This window comes from Drosophila montana, unplaced genomic scaffold (assembly GCF_035044405.1).
Source record: "Drosophila montana isolate Dmon_TW-CO22-7 unplaced genomic scaffold, ASM3504440v1 contig_3733_1, whole genome shotgun sequence".
NCBI classification, from domain to species: domain Eukaryota; kingdom Metazoa; phylum Arthropoda; class Insecta; order Diptera; family Drosophilidae; genus Drosophila; species Drosophila montana.
Genome location: NW_026998620.1, coordinates 9,367,141 through 9,385,615, shown reverse-complemented (window position 1 = coordinate 9,385,615; position 18,475 = coordinate 9,367,141). Strand labels below are relative to the sequence as shown.

At 41.5% G+C, this 18,475-nt stretch overlaps 1 protein-coding gene and 1 long non-coding RNA gene across 23 annotated transcripts in view; one reads left to right on the top strand and one right to left on the bottom strand.

Annotated features, from left to right (window-relative positions):
- Nucleotides 1–17,607, top strand: part of LOC135436075 (collagen alpha chain CG42342) — a 72,215-nt gene extending 54,608 nt beyond the window's left edge. For 3 of the 22 annotated variants that reach the window (XM_064693491.1, XM_064693490.1, XM_064693489.1), the window contains 9 exons: nt 1,863–1,960; nt 11,160–11,522; nt 11,580–11,648; nt 11,712–11,807; nt 11,870–11,914; nt 11,979–12,041; nt 15,492–15,545; nt 15,887–16,084; nt 17,031–17,602. In XM_064693491.1, the coding sequence (XP_064549561.1) occupies nt 1,863–1,960; nt 11,160–11,522; nt 11,580–11,648; nt 11,712–11,807; nt 11,870–11,914; nt 11,979–12,041; nt 15,492–15,545; nt 15,887–16,084; nt 17,031–17,096 (1,052 nt within the window). In that variant the 3' untranslated portion in view covers nt 17,097–17,602. Of the gene's footprint in view, nt 1–1,862; nt 1,961–2,009; nt 2,198–11,159; nt 11,523–11,579; nt 11,649–11,711; nt 11,808–11,869; nt 11,915–11,978; nt 12,042–12,250; nt 12,449–15,387; nt 15,415–15,491; nt 15,546–15,886; nt 16,085–16,338; nt 16,962–17,030 lie in introns of those variants that run through there. The other 19 variants (XM_064693487.1, XM_064693480.1, XM_064693483.1 and 16 more) reach the window with 19 other exon arrangements.
- Nucleotides 4,371–5,075, bottom strand: LOC135436077 (uncharacterized). The gene is made up of 2 exons (XR_010437472.1): nt 4,753–5,075; nt 4,371–4,695 (listed from the first exon to the last, which is right to left on the bottom strand). It is a non-coding gene; the product is annotated as an uncharacterized LOC135436077 (long non-coding RNA).
- Nucleotides 17,608–18,475: the final 868 nt, after the last annotated feature.

Below are 18,475 nucleotides of genomic sequence, written 5' to 3'. Positions count from 1 at the left end.
CTAAAATGCTTAACGTTAAATTATGCCGCCATAAATACTTACCGAGCCCGAGTCCGAGTCTTAGTCTGAGTCGCAATCCAAAACAAAGCGGAACAGCAAAATACTTTATAAATAAACAACGGACGGCCGAGGCATAGGACCCATAAACCAAATGCCAGCCAGACTGTAGGCAGGCAAATTTATTCGCCCTGGCCAAGAGACGAGAGCGAGTGTCCTGGCAACTCAACGAGCCGGGTCCGCCCCAAACGCAAATTTACGAACTTAATAAATTTTCTATATCTTTTCACACACACACACACACACACACACACTAGGACAATGCACATACACGTACACAGGCATATTTTGACAAGCCGCACAATTGGATTTATCTATGATATGAATTCTGTATGCGAATGTGTGTGTTACGTTTATTTATCCCCCTAGTCTGGGCTGTGTGTGTGTGTGTGTGTGTGTGTGTGTGTGTCTGTGTGCGTTGTATAAATGGTCGCATTTAATGGCCTCAGCCAGAAAAACAATTTCTCATTATATTAACTAAACAGGTCGTCACATCGTTGTTGTTGTTGTTTCTGTTGTTGTTTTTTCTCTCGTTGTCGACGTTTTTCAGTGCCACAGTGGAGCAAAGCTAGTTTTATGTTGTCGGATTTCGAAGCAGCCCAAATTTAATTGATGGCGTAAACAATTTTTGAATTCAAGACAATACTAACTACAAATCGAATAACTCTGCAAATAAGTCTGGAATTTCAATTGATAAATTGTTGATTGATTAATTAATGCAGCAAGAAAATACAACTGCAGCAGAAATAAGAGCTATTTCTGCAGCTGAGGTAAATAGGACAAGTTACTTGAAAGCCACACGCTTCATTAGCATACAACGAGCGGTTGTCGGTCACGGTTGGCAATAAGGCATTTCATTTTGGCAAATAAACAATTTGCATTTCAAACTAAACCCACAAGCCATCAAAAGCAGCAACTGCCGCTTATCGTTGCCAGCATCATCGCCAGTTGAACAAATTGCTGACCGAAAACCCGACAAACGCTTGTTGACTGACAGATGAACGGTGACAGTCCATCGAGCGGCGATAATAACGGGTGTAATTACAAAGCTACGACTGAGCCCCGCCTCTTGTTTGCACCACACTTGACGCATCGCGTGTCAGCGTCAACATAAGCGGTGCACTCAAAAAAATAAGTGTGCAATAAAAACATTTAGGCCGGATGAATTTTAAGAGACATAAATTCAAATCTATAGTAGGTTAACAGAAGGTCAGTCTGTTAAGATTATGTTAAGCATTACTGTTAACAGAAAGTTAACGATTATGTTAAGCATTAGCCTTAACAGAATCTCAGTCGGTTAAATATTATGTTAAGCACTAGTGTTAACAGCAAGTCAGTCTGTTAAAGGTTATGTTAAGCATTAGTGTTAAGAATAAGTAAGTCTTGTAAAAAGAGACATACATATTTAAACAAACAACCTCTCACAAACCACATCAAGTAAAAATTGAATATATCAAAAAATATTACATACATAATCAAAAAAAATAACACGAGTTGCTGAATGAAATACGTATAAGAATTATTAAGCAAATAATTAGAATCAGTTAGCTTTCTTATAATTCTATTAATTATGGTTAATCAGAATAGAGAAACTAAGAAAATTATCCAAAAACATCATCAAATATTACTGCATTGAACTATAAAATATTCTAGAAATTTAAATTCTGAAATTCATATTTTACAGAATTTACTTGACTTTTTCTCCAACTGTAGCTGTATATTTGTGTAGATCGCTTTTGCATATATTTGTACACTTTGTGCTATTGAAATCATTCACTTTAAATGCCAAACATTTACATTTACAGGACCGCCCGGAGACCGCGGTGAGCGCGGCGAGGTGGGACCCATTGGACCGGCCGGACCGCCTGGCGAGAAAGGACCACGCGGCAAGCGGGGCAAGCGGGTGAGTGTGACGGCAAACCGAATAACCAATGCGAAAACTCGCTTTGCAGTCAATTTTAATTAGAAAACAGCGACGGCTGCAAATTAAGTGCGAGCTCGAAAAATTAAAAGATGATGAAAAAACAGCACAATAATAATGAAGAAAATTTATTAATATGTAAATTGAAGTGTAAATCTTTGTAAAAATGCGTAAAGGCGTAACACAATAATTTACATACTCGTTAAATTAATCTGTAAATATTTGTGCAAACGAAGAGCTACGTAACCTGTATATATTTAGGGCGCATCCGCATCCTTTCGCATGGCCAGGCACGCACGCAGTGCCACCTGGCGTCCGCCACCTTGCATGCTTACTATGTACATATGTATGTTTATACATAAATCTAGTTATGAGCAATATGTGTATGTGTCTTTGACTGTGTAATGAGCATGTAGACCCCAAGGAGATGTGCTCAACTCTCAACTAAACTCATTACAGCTACAGACCTGAGGCACATCCAGAGCGGTGGAAAGACCTTGATGTAATGCCTTTGATTAAGTCTTAAAGTATCTGCCAGATACGCACACTAAATTGGAGCTCGCGCGTAATAGATATTCCCTTTAAACTGCTGGCATATGCGTGAGGGTTGCCTCGCGGCGCAAAACTATGTCGACACACGTTGGCGCCTCATCGAAATTGTCAAAAATGTTTTGGCGCTTAAATCTGCTGCTTAATTTATGTGCCGCATGCCTCTGGCTTAGAGGGAGTATCAGCAGCATTTATCTAGGCATTTGTGCCGTACGTTATGTGCGTCTCCTCCTGAATGTCAACAGTGCAAAGATACTTAACATTTTTATTGGCACTTGGTGAGTCAGTCGGCAGCTGTTGCCGCCCCGTGACGTGCTGATGGATGCACACCACGATGAAAGCAGCTACGGATTCTCATATTTTGCAAAGCATTCCTGTGTATATAAACGCGCGCATGGCGGATTGAAGGTGGGGCACCGTGAAGGGGGCCGTATGAATATGTATCTAGAACGTGTTTGTGTACGTTATGAAAAATGCATAAGCGCCGGTGGCAAACGGAGATGTGCTGGGGCTTCGATAGGAGTTGTTTCTTCTACTTTGGCCACTCCACAAATATTTGCGCGTTTTGCCAATTTTCGTAAAAATAGTCTGATTATTGTCCAGCACTCGCACACACACACACACACACGCACACGCATAGAGAGTAAGCCAAAGAGTGGCAAATTCATATAACACGCCTTTGGCCAACTGCTGTTGGCCCCGTCATTGGCGTTTACTGTTATTTTTGATACTCTTGCTGATATTGTTGTTGTTGTAATAACGCGTAATAACAAAACAGCGGCAAGCTCAAACTCAAACCGAGTTCCAATACGGCCAGAAGCAAACACCAAGAACAACATCAAGCGGCAGTGGCAACTGGCAACTGGCAACTGGCAACGTGCAGCTTCGCTTTTATGACTTCTGCGTCGATTTTCTTCGAGTTAGCCGAGAGTTGTCTCAATGCTTTGCAAAGCTAAGCTAGAGCTGACAATTCAACTATGTAGAATATATATAAATGTTGTTAATGTAACTTCCTAGTAGATACTTATTTAGTACATTTAGCTCAGATACTCAGACTTATTAAAGAGTATAAAAGAATTCTCTGTATATTACTAAGCACTCAGATTCTTAATATACACACTCTGAAATATATCCATAGACATACCAAACTTTACTGGCTAACCTCTTGGCTTGCTTCAGCTGCGGGTAATGCATGCCGCGCCTCCTGCCACAATATTTTCAATGCTATGCGCACTCGTGCCATGGTGCTCGAATGTGCCGATTACATCGTTCTGCTCCTGCCCCTCTCTCTCTTGATCAACCTCTTGCTCTGTATTGCTGAGGCGCTGCAGCGACGTGATGTCAAAACAAATGAAAGTCATAAGAAACGGCAGGCAGTCGCAGCTCCCTGGCTGCCTTTGGCAAACAAACAAAACTTTTGGCAACAAACAAAAGTTCGCGCGCGCCCCAACGCTGCCTTTCTCTGCCCGCACAGATTTAGGCCCAGGCCATGGCGCACCCAGGCAATGTTAAGCATAAAAAATTATTTGCAACAATTGCCATCATCTTCGATGAAGGCCGGGCTGCTCCCGAAGCTGCCGAAACGTGACGGCTCCTGGCAACTACGGCAGCGGGGCGTCGATTTTTCAATTCGACTATCAGCGGATTTGGTTTTTCGAGGAAAGCCTTCAAGCCATAACCAAGGCATTCGGATGAATGAAAATGTGAATGTATCTGATGATAATGCGAAATGATGAAAAATTATGCTTCTTGTGCCTCGTGCGGCACATTCAAACTTGCAACACATTCGCTTAGCAGCAAATAAGAAAATTCTATAAAAGTTGTTCAAAATTTAGCGTGTTGCTTAGATGAAATATTCGTGTAATTAGTTCAGCAAGTCGTAAAAAATTTCAAATTGCTCGTGTTCCGTTTTGGAAAACATTTATCCGTCTAGCGCCATAAGGCCACGCCCCCCTGCTAAGACGCCTAAGGCGTTGGTTTTGCATCTGGCAATATGATTATAGCCGAAGCAGCAATAATTTTGCCACGCTCGCGTCGATGCTCTTGCAGATTATATATAAATATCGCCGTGATATATAAAAATGCCCGAATTTAAATAATTGGTTGACAATTAAGTACAGGAAATACTTTTCGACTTCTTAAAATGAGTAAGATTAAGTTTACGAACACTGCAAAAAAAACAAATATTTTAATATATCAAAAAGGGTATTAAATATTCGGCTCACTGTTTTTGTTTTCCTTGCCGCTGTCGTCGCGTCGGCTACGGCCATAAAAAACGCAATTGTAGGCATTATAAATTTGACATGTTATTCTCGTCGCCTCGTCAGAATAAAATGTTCACATGAGAATATTGCGTCATTTAAAGGGGGCGAATTTAGCAGGGGTGTAGTGGAGGGGCGTCGTGGACCTAAATGAGTCGCGATGTGATGGAATAATGCTCTACGCAAAACTGAGCTGTGTGGCACATGTGTCAGGCGATACATATGTATGTATATTAATATTAAGTTAAGATCTGTATATGAATTATGTATGTGTAAATTTAAATCAAATGCGGCAATAATGTCACTTGACTAAAATTCCAGAACATTTCGCAATCGTACAGATATATTTAGGCAAGCTTTATTTAAAGTAAATGAGAAATGTTTTCGTATATATTTTCTTTGTTTTAAAGTAATTTAATTGGTATACACAAATTGTTTTCAATTCAATGTATAGCATTGTTAAAGGTTAATTGATTCATTTCGACGCCAATTCTCCTTTGCACTCAAATTTCACTAATAAATGTCCTTTATAAATATATATATATATATAATATGTATGCGACGGGAATTGAAGAGAGACACTTCAAAATAAATTGTCCTTTCATTTGTGGCACGCAATATTTCGTTTGCATATTTTAGCGCTGACGCATTTTGCGAGCGTTGCCGCATCTAATATACAATTTACGATCAGGCAACATATTAAAAATTTAAATTAATTTCAAACTTTTTGACGAGTTTCGCTGCTGCGAGCAATGGGAGAGCGGGGCAACGGGGCGTATGATGAATATCCAATGACTGTCCAACCGGAGCAACGGGCGGCATTTGCAGAGATATTTGCCATTTATTATGCGCGCTGATGTCGCGTTGGCTTTAGCTGTTTTAGATTTGCTTTGCCATTCCTTTTTTTTTTATTTTAATAAAGTTGAAACAATATTTCACACACACATACACACACACACACTTATTTCCTAGACAAGCGCCGCCTGAAGCGTTGCGGTAAAAACTGTTCTTGAAGCATTTATGTCAAATTTATGTTAATATATTTTACAATAGTCACTTTGCTCACCCCATGCCCATGTCACATCAGCGTGTGTGTTGTCTTTTGGGCCTCAAAATCTGCATAAATTTCCCAGGCTGCGCTCCCAGTTTCCAGCTTCAAGCTTCCAGCTCACATTTCTTATCAGCAGCAATGGGCAAGTTTCTTGTGTGCCTCGTGTGTGCCTTGGGTAAATAGAGTCATAAAAATTGCCGTTGCCGTTGCCGCAAAAACAAAAACAAACAGTGAAAAAAAAACAACTTGCAGATTCGTTACACGTTATACAACACCGCCCAAAGCCCGCCCAGTTGCCTGGTAACATGAGCCATGTCCCGACCGGAAAGCTGCTGGCCAGAAAGTCATCGCAAGTGGCGCACCACTGACGACGCGAAGGCGACACTTTGCGCCACTTTGAAGCCAGCCACAGTTTTCCTTGCAAATGAAAGCCTTAAAGTTGCTTACGTGAAAAGTCTAAACGACTGCTCCGTTTAGTGTGTGTGTGTGTGTGTGCGTGTGTGTGTGCGCCTTTGTTTGGATATGTGCTTATATCTTCATGTCTGTCACTCAAAGGGTTCACATTCGTTGGCGTCTTTTCGCCGGCAATTCGTTTCGGGTGTTGCCTAAACGACGCAATAAGCTTAGCACTTTCCACCAGCCCAGGAAAATCTCAGGCTGAATTTTCATTGCTTCTGCTCGACTTGACTTGAGTTGAGTTGGCTTGAGATGGGTTGGGTTGGGCTGGGTTCGGTTTATAGCTCGATTTGATAAGCCTCTGCAATGCTGTGTCAACTGCTGTGTTGCTTATCGAGCGTCTGCGTGTGTTTGCGTGTGTGTGACGTCATTGTTCATTGAAAAATGCGCAGCATGCAAATTTCGCTACTCTTCTATTTTTTGTTCGCAATTTTCCATTTTGCCGCTGTGGAAATTATTTGTGGTCAGTGCTCATATGTCTCCCCGTATTGAAAATGAAACCTAACAAAATCGGTCAAGCATGCCATGGTTGCCACCATGCCGCAGGATATGCATGTGTGTGTGTGTGCGTGTGTGTGGCCTGTAATGTTGTCCCTGGGGTGTGCGTAACTTTTATTTTATGGCAACTGATGATGAGGGCGCTGTGGGAGCAACAAAAACGATTGAATAAAGAAATCCAGGCGGTGCCACCAGCGCACGCAACGTTTGCGTATGCTGGCAAATAAAAATCTCAAGTTAGCGACACCAAATGAATGGCCCCGCCCACATGGGTGTGCCCCCCACACACACACACACACACACACACACAAACCCCTGGAAATTTATAGGCACGCGTTTGCCATTGATGTGGGGCTGGGTACCATTGGGTTCCATTGGTTTCCATTGGGGCTGCAGCTCCCAAACAGACGTAATGGTACGTTTGCAAGTCGGGTTACGCAGCTGCCAGTCCACCCCACCCCACCCACTACCGCAGCTGGCATTGTTGTGGCTGTAACTGGCGAAATCTTTAGCAACGATTTCCCTAAATACTGCCAAATTTCCGGCATATTACAATATCAGGACAGCAACAACATCAGCAACAATGTTAGCGGCAAAATGAAATCACGCGAAATTTTTACAACGCGTCTTGACTTTTTCCTTGCGGCTGCATACATATCACCATGGGCAAAATTCATCATAATATAAACAAAAAGTGTTGATATCGAAAAGTCAAATTGATTGTTGTGTAGCTTATTCTGACAAAAAAATTTTTAAGACAACGGGATCCAACAACAATTTTGACAATATTAGAAGAGTTTTTATATAAGTTACGTTTGTTCAAATGGACTTACACTTTTGGTAAAAACATCTTTTAAAATATGCGCATATATAGATTTTATCAGATATTTTTGGTCTTGTTTATTTTATTTCATAATTTTTAAAAACAAATCAAATTGCTGGAATTAAATAGTTGATTTGTAATCCTTCTTAGGAAATGAATTATAAAGGTGCTTTCAGCTGAATTGATTATTTCACTAAAATGTTTGAGGTTCATATTTTCTTTTTCCTCCATTGTCAACGATGTCGATACGTAGCAAAACATATTACGCATTTAATGTGGCCGCGTACTTGCCAAGAACTTCCCTGGCATTGTGTGATTCTTGTAAACTTTTGTGGCAAGCGAAAACTGGGGAACGTATTACATGGCTGCGCCAACTTCGGACGAGGGGCGAAGCAGGAACTGTGTGTGTGTGTGTGTGTGTGAGTGAGTGTGAGCCGGAAACGAGCTACAAAACTTTCACCTCGGGCCGTGTTCAGCTGCTCGCTGTGCTTGTTGCTGTTGTTGCTTCAGCTGCGGTTGCTGTGGCTATGAAAAATATGAAATTTCAAAAGGAAACTGCTATAAAAACCAAAAAAAAATATGGAAAAAATATGCGCACACGCACACAAACAGACAAATGGCATGGACAACGCGGAATTGCGGCATATGGCTGCACTTAAGCACGAACGTGGGCGTTGGCCACGCCTCGCTGCGGCAAGCAGTGTCGCAGGAGAAAAGGTCGCGCCGAGATCAAAATGATTTTCAATTTAACGCATTTACGTGCGGCCATTTGTCTGCTTTGGACTACGCAATTTCAATGGAATTTAAGCGCACGTTGAAAATACTCCAAAATCCGTGCGCGCCACTTGACCGAAGTCCGAGCGAACGGCGTTGGGCACGCCCCTTGATAGCTGGGCAATTACTTTGCAATTACAAGCATTTTCGTGTTTTCCTTATCGAGGGCGCCTGAAAGTATGCTGCAAGTTGCCAGCGAGTCAAAGTTTAAATTGAAAAGCGTTTGTGCAAATAAAAACAAATTTGCGCATAATTTAAGGAAATGCCTTGCAGCATACAAGCAGCTCACATGTGTGGGTGTGTGTGTATGTGTGTGTGAGTGCGTGTATTCGTGTATGCGAGTGTGTTTGCTTGAATACGTTGGAAATTAAAATCAACTCGAGGCGCTCGCACAAATATTGATACATTCTAATGGATTTCACACACACACACGCACACATACACACAGAGATCGATTCACGCCCACACAGAGCTAAAAAGGCTGCCGAAAAGGCAGACAAGAAGTTTTTATCGTAGTTAGGCAGCTGCGCCAACAGAATCGTCCTTGCGAATGGCTAACAAACATTTGCCCAAATTCACTTGGCTCCGTATCTTTTATTTATGTTATTTATCGCAACTGCCGTCGGCGGCGGATCCTTAAAGCCTTTAAACCCTTGGCCCGTACCTTTTGTTTGTCGTTGCTTGTTGTTGCTGCAACAAAAAGTCGTTGATTTGTCGCTGGCATTTGTTTTTCGGCGGACTGACGAACGGACTTACCGACTGACTGACTGACTGACTGACTGACTAACTGATGGAGATGGCGGGCCTTTAATCCCGCTGAATGTGCCTTAATTATCGCCAATGCCGCACGCAGAGCAAATGTTAAGCGTGCGCTTTAATTTCAAGCGCTTTAATTGCTCAACAAATGGACGACTAATCACCAAAGCCCAACAATGGCGCGCACGGAAAGCGGAAGCGGAAATTCAGTAGAGCCCAAGGCAGAAAACCGACCCACGCCCGAGCCCATGGGTCTTGGCAACATTGTGTAAAACTGTAAAACTTGCAACAAAGTGCCAGCTGAGCACGAGACACACACACACACACGTACACGTACACACACACACATTGGATGCAGATGAGCTGCGCATAATATGAGTATGCATAAAGGGGCAAAAGTTACTCGTGCGCTGGCAACTGCATTTGCGGTAAGCCACGACGGCGTCATGGTCGTTGCTCCTGTCACTCCTCCTTACGCCCAGCATGGTTACAACTTGCGTTTCAGTTCTCAATGCTGTTGTTGTTATTGTTTTTTTTCTCTGTGTTTTGTCTCTGGCACATCTTTTGTTTTTGTGCATTTAAGCGAGCAAAAGGCCGCCATTTCGTAGCAGCACTTAAGCATATGCCCAGGCACAGCCATATGTGTGCATGTGTGTGTGTGTGTGTGTGTGTGTGTTAAGCGTATCGCATTGTTATGCTATCTGACTGTTATTATTGTTTTTGTTGTACTTTAATATCTGTAAGTACGCCACTTCCTTAGACAACAAAGCGTCAAGCATGTGCAACAAGAAATACAATAAAACTTAATTGTTTTACATGCGCCAGCAAAAAATAAATAGAAAACGAAAAGGTTATCTCAAATACGATACTAAAGCTCTTTGTTGCACAGTATATACGTATATGTATGTACACAAAATTGGATACATATTGAAAACTTTACTTTAAGCTCCATTGTTGCTCGATTTCTGCCTTCCTACGCCACTTTTCCTTGCGGCTCTCAAATGGCATTGCATACTTTTTCTAAGCGTCTCCCCTTACGTTTGAGCCACGTGTGTAAACGTTTTCTATTTTCTTTAGCTGTTTGTATTGTTGCTTTTATGGGCTTTAACATTTTCGTAATAGACTTTGTTGCTGCCATTGGGCGTCTTGCAGCCTGAATATGCCAGCGGCAACCTTAACGCCCTAGTACTTTTGGTAAATTCACGATACCGAATGCGACCTAAATGCAACGGCCTGTATATGTGTGTGTGTGTTAGTAAGTGGGTGTGATTGTGTGTGTGTTGTGGCTATATCGATGCGCACGCGGTTTTTGTTGGTTATGCCGTTGGCTCCCTGAAAATATGCCTCGAAATGCTTGAGAAGCGCACAAAACCAATTCATTATCTTTCACTTTGGAACTCACCATGCACACACACGCACACATACACCCACGAGCACAGACACACACACATACACTCTAGCTCTCGAGCAAGCAAAAGCCAAAGAGCAATGCACAAGACACACAAGGCACACACTCGCGCACCGCACTTGAGGCACGTCGCTGCTTGACTTTATTTTCGACTCGCACTCCCACACCTCCGATCCATGCGCAGCCCAGCAGATTTTAAAGGTTTTTCTATGCCAGCATTGTCTAAGTTTGTGGCTGCGGAGCGAGTTTCGGCTCGGCTCCGACTTGCACTTAACACAATTTCGACGCGCACACAAAAGACTTTCACTGTGGCGCAGCAGCCACCAAAAGCTCGCCCCCAAAACCAGCACCACCCCCATCCCCACTCCCACTCCATCCATCCAGAGAGAGCGAGGGGTGTGGGGAGTCCAAGTTTTTTCTTCATGGCAGCGAATAACGCACCGCATTTGTTGCGCCATCAAAGCGTGTGTACGTGTGTGTGGAACGCGCGCGTGCAACGCCTCAGGCGGCGCCACGTGGCATAAATTAATCTTCCCACTAAATTTGCCAACATATCTCTCTTCCACCCCCCATTTACAAAACGCATTCGCCTTTGCTTTGAGCAGCTATTTGGCCCTGGCGGCACCAAGCTGGAGGAGGATTATGACGACCCGCCCGTCACACTGTTGCGTGGCCCGCCCGGACCACCAGGCCTCTCTGGCAAGGACGGGCGAGACGGACGCGATGGCAGCAAGGGTGAGCCAGGCGAACCCGGAGAACCGGGCTCATTGGGTCCGCGTGGCCTGGATGGCCTGCCTGGCGAGCCGGGCATTGAAGGGCCACCTGGTCTGCCGGGCTATCAAGGGCCGCCCGGTGAAAAGGGCGATCGCGGCGATATTGGCCCACCTGGTCTAATGGGACCTCCGGGCCTGCCAGGACCACCGGGCTATCCCGGAGTCAAGGGCGACAAGGGCGACCGCGGCGATTCGGTGAGTTAAAGCTTACAAATAACTCTAATCGATATATATTAATCGATCTAATTACAGTACCGTAAGATGCGACGCCGGCAGGATGACGGCATGGCTGATGCACCGCACATGCCCGCCATTGAATATGTGAGTAGCTGCCTCTTCCGTTGCCAAGGCCCGTAACTAAAATGCTGTTTCCGTTTACAATAGCTTTACGGACCACCCGGACCACCTGGTCCAATGGGTCCACCTGGACACACTGGTGCACAAGGCGATCGCGGCTTGGATGGACGTAAGGGTGATCCTGTAAGTCAATAAAATGGTTAGTGGGGGGTGTGGTCTGTTATATAATGTCATCTTCTCCGTAGGGCGAAAAGGGACACAAGGGCGATCAGGGACCCATGGGCTTGCCGGTAAGTAATTCAGATTCTATATCACAGTGCGCAAGAGCTTCAAGGTCTCATGATATCATTTTAGGGTCCAATGGGCATGCGTGGCGAGTCGGGTCCCTCTGGTCCGGCTGGCAAAGCTGGCATTCCGGTAAGTCACAGTTGAACAAACCTTTTACTTTTATTATTCTTTTTATTGGCTTACTAAAATTTAAATGTTTGGCTTTTATGTTGCTACAAAATTGTTGTCGATCATCTTGCTTTGGTAAATCGTTATATACGTCGATGTGACTAAACAAATTCTAACCTCTTATATGTTCTCGTGTCTCTCTCTCCTTCTCTCTCTTTTACCTGGAACAGGTGTGGGGCGACTACTAATACAACTTACTCAAAAGTGCAGTTTAATTATAAATAACAAACACATTGCGCCGAAAAGCGAATGAAATGCGACACAAACTTATCAAATACACACACACACACATACTCACCCACACATACAAACACACACACACACGTACGCACAGGAGGCAAAAAAAAACAAAAAGCATACGCTGAGCTTTGTGGAAAAAAGATTTAAGCAAACTAAATAAGCATAGGAAATGTTACCACGCTGGCTCTCGCTCAGTTTTATTGTCTATCTATATAGTCATATCTGTGTAAATGTATGTATATCAAATTGTACATACAAGCACCCATGTACATAAATACATGCGTACCCCAATACGAAATATCAGCCGCATGCCACTTAAAAATACCCTATATCTACATATAATTGAGAATATACCCAATTGCATGCAAGTTGCAGGACGCAAGGCACAGAATACAAAATACGAAAAACAATATACAAAATAATAAAAATATGTGTATGAAAATGCATTCATATCAAATGAAACATAACAGAGCTGCGAGCATAATGTGTTTAGCAGAGCCAAATGAGTATTTATGTATACAAGCAAACAAATGCAAACAAAAAAACAAACATAATTATTTCTATAGAAACACGCGATCGAACATATTTACAACTATCAATTAAATCAACCTAATAAATTGAGTATATAAGAATATGTATATATATATAGATATATATACATGAGAAGGGGGCAAATATACAAATAAGCAAACAAACAAGTTCTCAAACATGCCAACGAACATGCAATGCAAATAGTGTAATTGCATTTCATTTGAAACTGCGCTGTACACCTATCCGAAAGTACATTCAAGCAAAAGCCAATGCAGCAGCAGCAGCAGCAGCAGCAGCAGCTGTTGCATAAATCATACGCACCGTGGCACTTGAAAGTTGCAGGAAAATAATATTGTGCCTGCATTTTGGCTAAGGCCTTCTTGCAGATGCAACAGCGTAACTCAATTTGCTAGTTACTTTCTTGATTGACCCATAAATTTCATTGCCAGCCGCAAAGTCAATATCTTTTCAGTGCTGTGCTGTTGCTGCCACTGCTGCTGCCACTGCTGCTGCCACGGCTGCTGCTGTTGCCGCATTGTTGCATTATCTTAGGTGCCGTCCAGAGGCTTTGTCGTATATTCAATTTATAGAGGAATGCCAAAGCTTCAGTGCTTGACAAATGGTAAACAGCAAATACATAGTATCTAAACATTCTCAATTTTAAATAACCTAAGTGAAAACTGTAAAGAACTAAACAAAATATATATATATATATCTTTGAAATTTGTCTCAATGTTTGCGTATATATTATCGTGTTTGAATGTGTTATATGTCTACAACAAAGAAACTGTTTAATATACATATTAAATACATAGAAATACACAATGATAACAATTTTCAAAATAATCGTAAATTGTAATTGTAATATCATGCGATAACAACAAAGAGCTATCTTCCAATTGTGCATATTTTTCAGTGTTATATGTAACTTCAATACGAAACGCGTTGAAAACATAAATTAGTTAGGCTAAAGTTTAAATATACCTACTAGTATACACAACATATTTGCAGTGTGGGAAGCCATTAAATATGAGAATATGAGAACACAACAAAACGTTTGCAATAGCATCGGCTGGCCGGTGAACAACAAAGCGCCCTCAGAATGACCCCCAATCTCCCATAATTAGCCCACAAACAAGTACAGCCCAATTAAGCAAGTTTTAGCACAATGCATTCAAATAAGCTCTCTTCAAATGAGGATATTATTAACAATAAATACATAATTCTATCATGTATCCTATTGGTTTCATAGAACATCTCAAATAAATATATGCAAGTCTACCTTTCGATCTGAGCGAGTGCACAGAATGCACCTAAAAAAATCAATTTACAATTTATGACTACTAACACGAGCATGCTATATCGAATTAAACCGAAATGAAATGAAAAAAGAAAAACACAGTCAAGTGGAAAAAAAATATATAAATAACAAATGCTAAATGCAAACGAAATCTATTATATGTTCAACTACGATAACACTTGCTCTGCATTTGCATAAAATTTCAAATAAAACTAAAGCCTCAAAGGACTTAATGCAAATACGTGTTGGCAAATTACAATGCATATGTATGTCAATTTGTTTTCAATTAAATGTGTCGCTCCCAAAGCTGAAAAAGTTTCCCAAAAAACAAAAACAAAAACAAAAACAAAAACCAAACAATTTCGCATGTCAATTTTCATTTTAACCACTAGATTAGCCAACCTCATGGTGTACATAAAATGTCAACTAACAATAAGATACGATATTTTATATTTATTGAACAGCTAACTTATCCACAGTGCTAACTGCGCCTGTCTTCAATTTCCACATTTTACTCTACTTAACTTAAATCCTTGAACTTTTGTCTAACTAACTAAATCACGCTGTAACCGAGATCCATAGGTTAGAATAATGAATTGTGCGGTCGCTGGAGATATGTTCTATCGGCAATGTGCATTACATTTAACTAAATATTAGCATTACATTTAAATTATAAATTTATATATAAATTTCAATTCAATTTGGTCATTAACTTCAAAAGCTGCTAATGGTAATTGTAAGTGTACATTTGTTAATTGCGTACTAAACCAAGTGTTTCCAATTAAATAACAAATATGTATCTATATGTATTTGAGTGTATCTATGTCTATACATCCATACATGCATGTATGTAGGTATGTATGTATGTATGTATGCATGCATGCCAAATGTGCGTATGAATTCTGCCAATTGCCACAATATAAAAATTATGAAAATTACGCTAATCCGAAAGGCATTCCTTGACAGGCAGCAACAAATTGTAAAGCGGCTAATGAAACAATATATCATTTAAATATTAATTATGCATTTTCAATAAAGTGATGGTTTTTTACTAAAACAAAAAAAAAACACAAAACGAAGCAGAGCTTACTAATTTGTATATTCAACTTTAATTAACCACAAAAAAGAAAACAAAAGCTTAGCCCAATTAAATTGGTTGAGCCGCTCGGGCGACAGTTTTCCTTTTTCCTCAAGCATTCGCTGACGCTTTTCCTCTCTCATTCTCAATCGCTACAGGGTCCGCCTGGTTTGGATGGCATGAAGGTACATTAACCAGCTTCACAAAAATGTCACCTTCGATTTTTCGCCTTTGTCTAACTGAAATCTTTGTTTCCACACAGGGTGCACAGGGCGAAACGGGACACAAGGGCGAGCGCGGCGATCCGGGTCTGCCGGTAAGCACAGATACACACTCACACACAGATCTATCTGATTGTATGTAGTATATATGTAATTATACACGCACACACTCACAATCACTCTCTCACACACACACACCGACACACACACATAAGTGTTTATCTACCTTATCTGGTTGCTAATTTGAATAATATGTGTTTCTTCTTTTTTATTGTTTTTTTTCTTGTCTGCATGCAATTCTCTTTCTTTGTTGGCGTCGTACACTGTTGCTATCTATGCAAAACCTCCTACACACGTATCAACCTTTTTGACCCACACACTCACACTGACACGCACACACGTACAATGACACACACGACGCCGTGCGCCTCTTAAGGGCACCGACGGCATTCCCGGCCAGGAGGGTCCGCGCGGCGAGCAGGGCTCACGCGGCGATGCTGGTCCGCCAGGTAAACGGGGACGCAAAGGAGATCGCGGCGACAAGGGCGAACAGGGCGTGCCCGGACTGGACGCGCCCTGTCCGCTGGGCGTTGACGGGCTGCCGCTGCCGGGCTGCGGCTGGCGGCCTCCAAAGGTTAGCATGCGTTTCAACAAGCTAAAATATATTTCACTTTCTAATTGGCTAAACTAAAACGTGGAACTTTGCATGCGCCACTACCAACTCCTACTATGTATTTCCTCTTCTTGCTGTTGTTGTTGTTGTTGCTGTTGACTAACTTGGTTAACTAACTTTTGCTTTTGCACACTAATATCCAAACACACACCCACACAACCACTCACACACGCGCCCACACCGACGCACAAACATATGCACACACAACTACACAGGAGCCCATCATATCAACGCCCATGCACAAGGATTATTTGCCGGATGTAACACAGCCGGAGAGCAATGCCAGCGATTATGAGCAGGAGGATGACGAGGAGGAGGAGCAGCAGGAGGATAATGAAAACGAATATGATGAATATCAGGAACATTTGCATAACAATGACTAAACCGGATACAGCCAAGCCCAAAACGTCAAAGGGCAAACAGAAGCTCAGACACTGAAGCGCAACCAAAGCAAATAGGTTCCCAACACACACACTCACATAGACACACTTACACAAACGCGCGCGCGTGCATAAATACACCCGTAAGCACCGGCACACACACACACACACACAAAGACACGCACAAGCTACTAGTTAAGCATTTCCGATTTCCGTAGCAAACTTGGCTCCGTTTCGCTCTCTGTTGACACATGCAATTAGCGCTAACCGATGCAAAGTGGCTGCCACACCCAACGGCTAACTATAGTAGATACTGTTAGCATACGTACACAAAACCCCAGCTCACATCCCCCACCCCACTAGCGCACCTACATTTGTACACTCGTAGCTAGATATCGTACGTATTACACGCACTGGCTTGGCTTCGCTTGGTGTTGGAATTTAGAGCTGAAAATACAAATCGCTTTGTTTTTGGTAACAACATTGGCCATTTTTTTGGTATACAAACTCTGTTTCGCCCCTCGCAGGAGAACTGGCAGACGTGGCTCAAGGACGAGCTGAACGCGCTGCAGCATACGAAAACAAAAAACTAATATCCTCAGCTGCGAACGCGTTCGCCCACCCGCAGCCCCAGCTCCAGCTCCAGCAGCAACGCTCGTGGATGTGTTGGCTCTGCAATATCCAGACGAATCTTAGCGCTTTGGTTTTAATTTTAGTAATTTGTTATTGTTAATGTAGAAATCGAACAAATCTATGCAATACCTACCATAGAACACACATACTATCACTCTACACACACACACACACACATAGATACAAACGTACACACATATGTGCCAAAATCCTTGTGAACAGCAACAGTTGCTCATGCACTGAGTCTAGCTACTCCAGCTGAACGCATTTCACAAATATTACATTTATTTATAGTCTTAACTTACCTGCATACCTACATGCATACGTATAAACATAAATACATATAAATATTTAAATTGTAACGTTGTATCTACTACTACTACTACTACTACTACACTATATTACTGCTATTTCTACTACTTTTTCTATTACTCTAAGCAGCGAAACATAAAATAAATAGTAATGGAAAACAAAATTAATATATTTAAATATACATACAAAGTTAATAAAAAATAGAAAAGTTTTCTTACTTCTTAATCAATCAGATACGGCTGTCATAAGGAAATAAAGTTGAAAAAAATATTAATACCACCCAATCGAGATTTATTTCTATACATAACTTATGCACAGTTCGGCTAGAGGAGAAAACATAACAAAAATGCGCATTTAAATCGAAGATTCGACTATATTCAGAATTTTGAAAAAAAGTTGTTAAGACTAGTAAGGGACATCAAAATTTTGTTCAAAAAAAATTTGGTCTGTCCTCAAATCAAATTTAAATTCCAATTGGTTACATGGAGCTTTCCGGTTGAAAAAGGCATACCTTTTTAAGGTTAACTTCATCAACCGCATTTACTCTTTTATATACTCAGTATACTTTACTGCATTAAAATGCATCTCAAATGAAAATTAAAGCATTTTATTAATATTGGGCTATTTTTCGCGCGAGTCCCGATGCAATTTGCTGCATCCGCCCAACCTACCGAGGGGCGCAGTCGTGTAACGTACGAAACGAGACTATATGCTAAAACTATCTAATTGCTAAATTGTTTAGAATAGATAACTTTGTATGAGAATAGAAGACTCCTGCAGAATAATCAATTATGTTTGTTAAAATCATAACAGGGGACCCTTAACGGTTTATACAAGGCATAGTTAGTTGAACAAACTTGAAGCTATAGATGTTGTAAAATAATTTAAATTAAATACGTTTTTATACATACAGGCTAAAGTCAAATATCCCCGAATATCAAATTTCACTGCATACTTTCTGGCATGAAAATAAAAAGCTAAATTAAATTGTATTCAACAAAACTGTTGCATACTCTTGCGCGTTTCT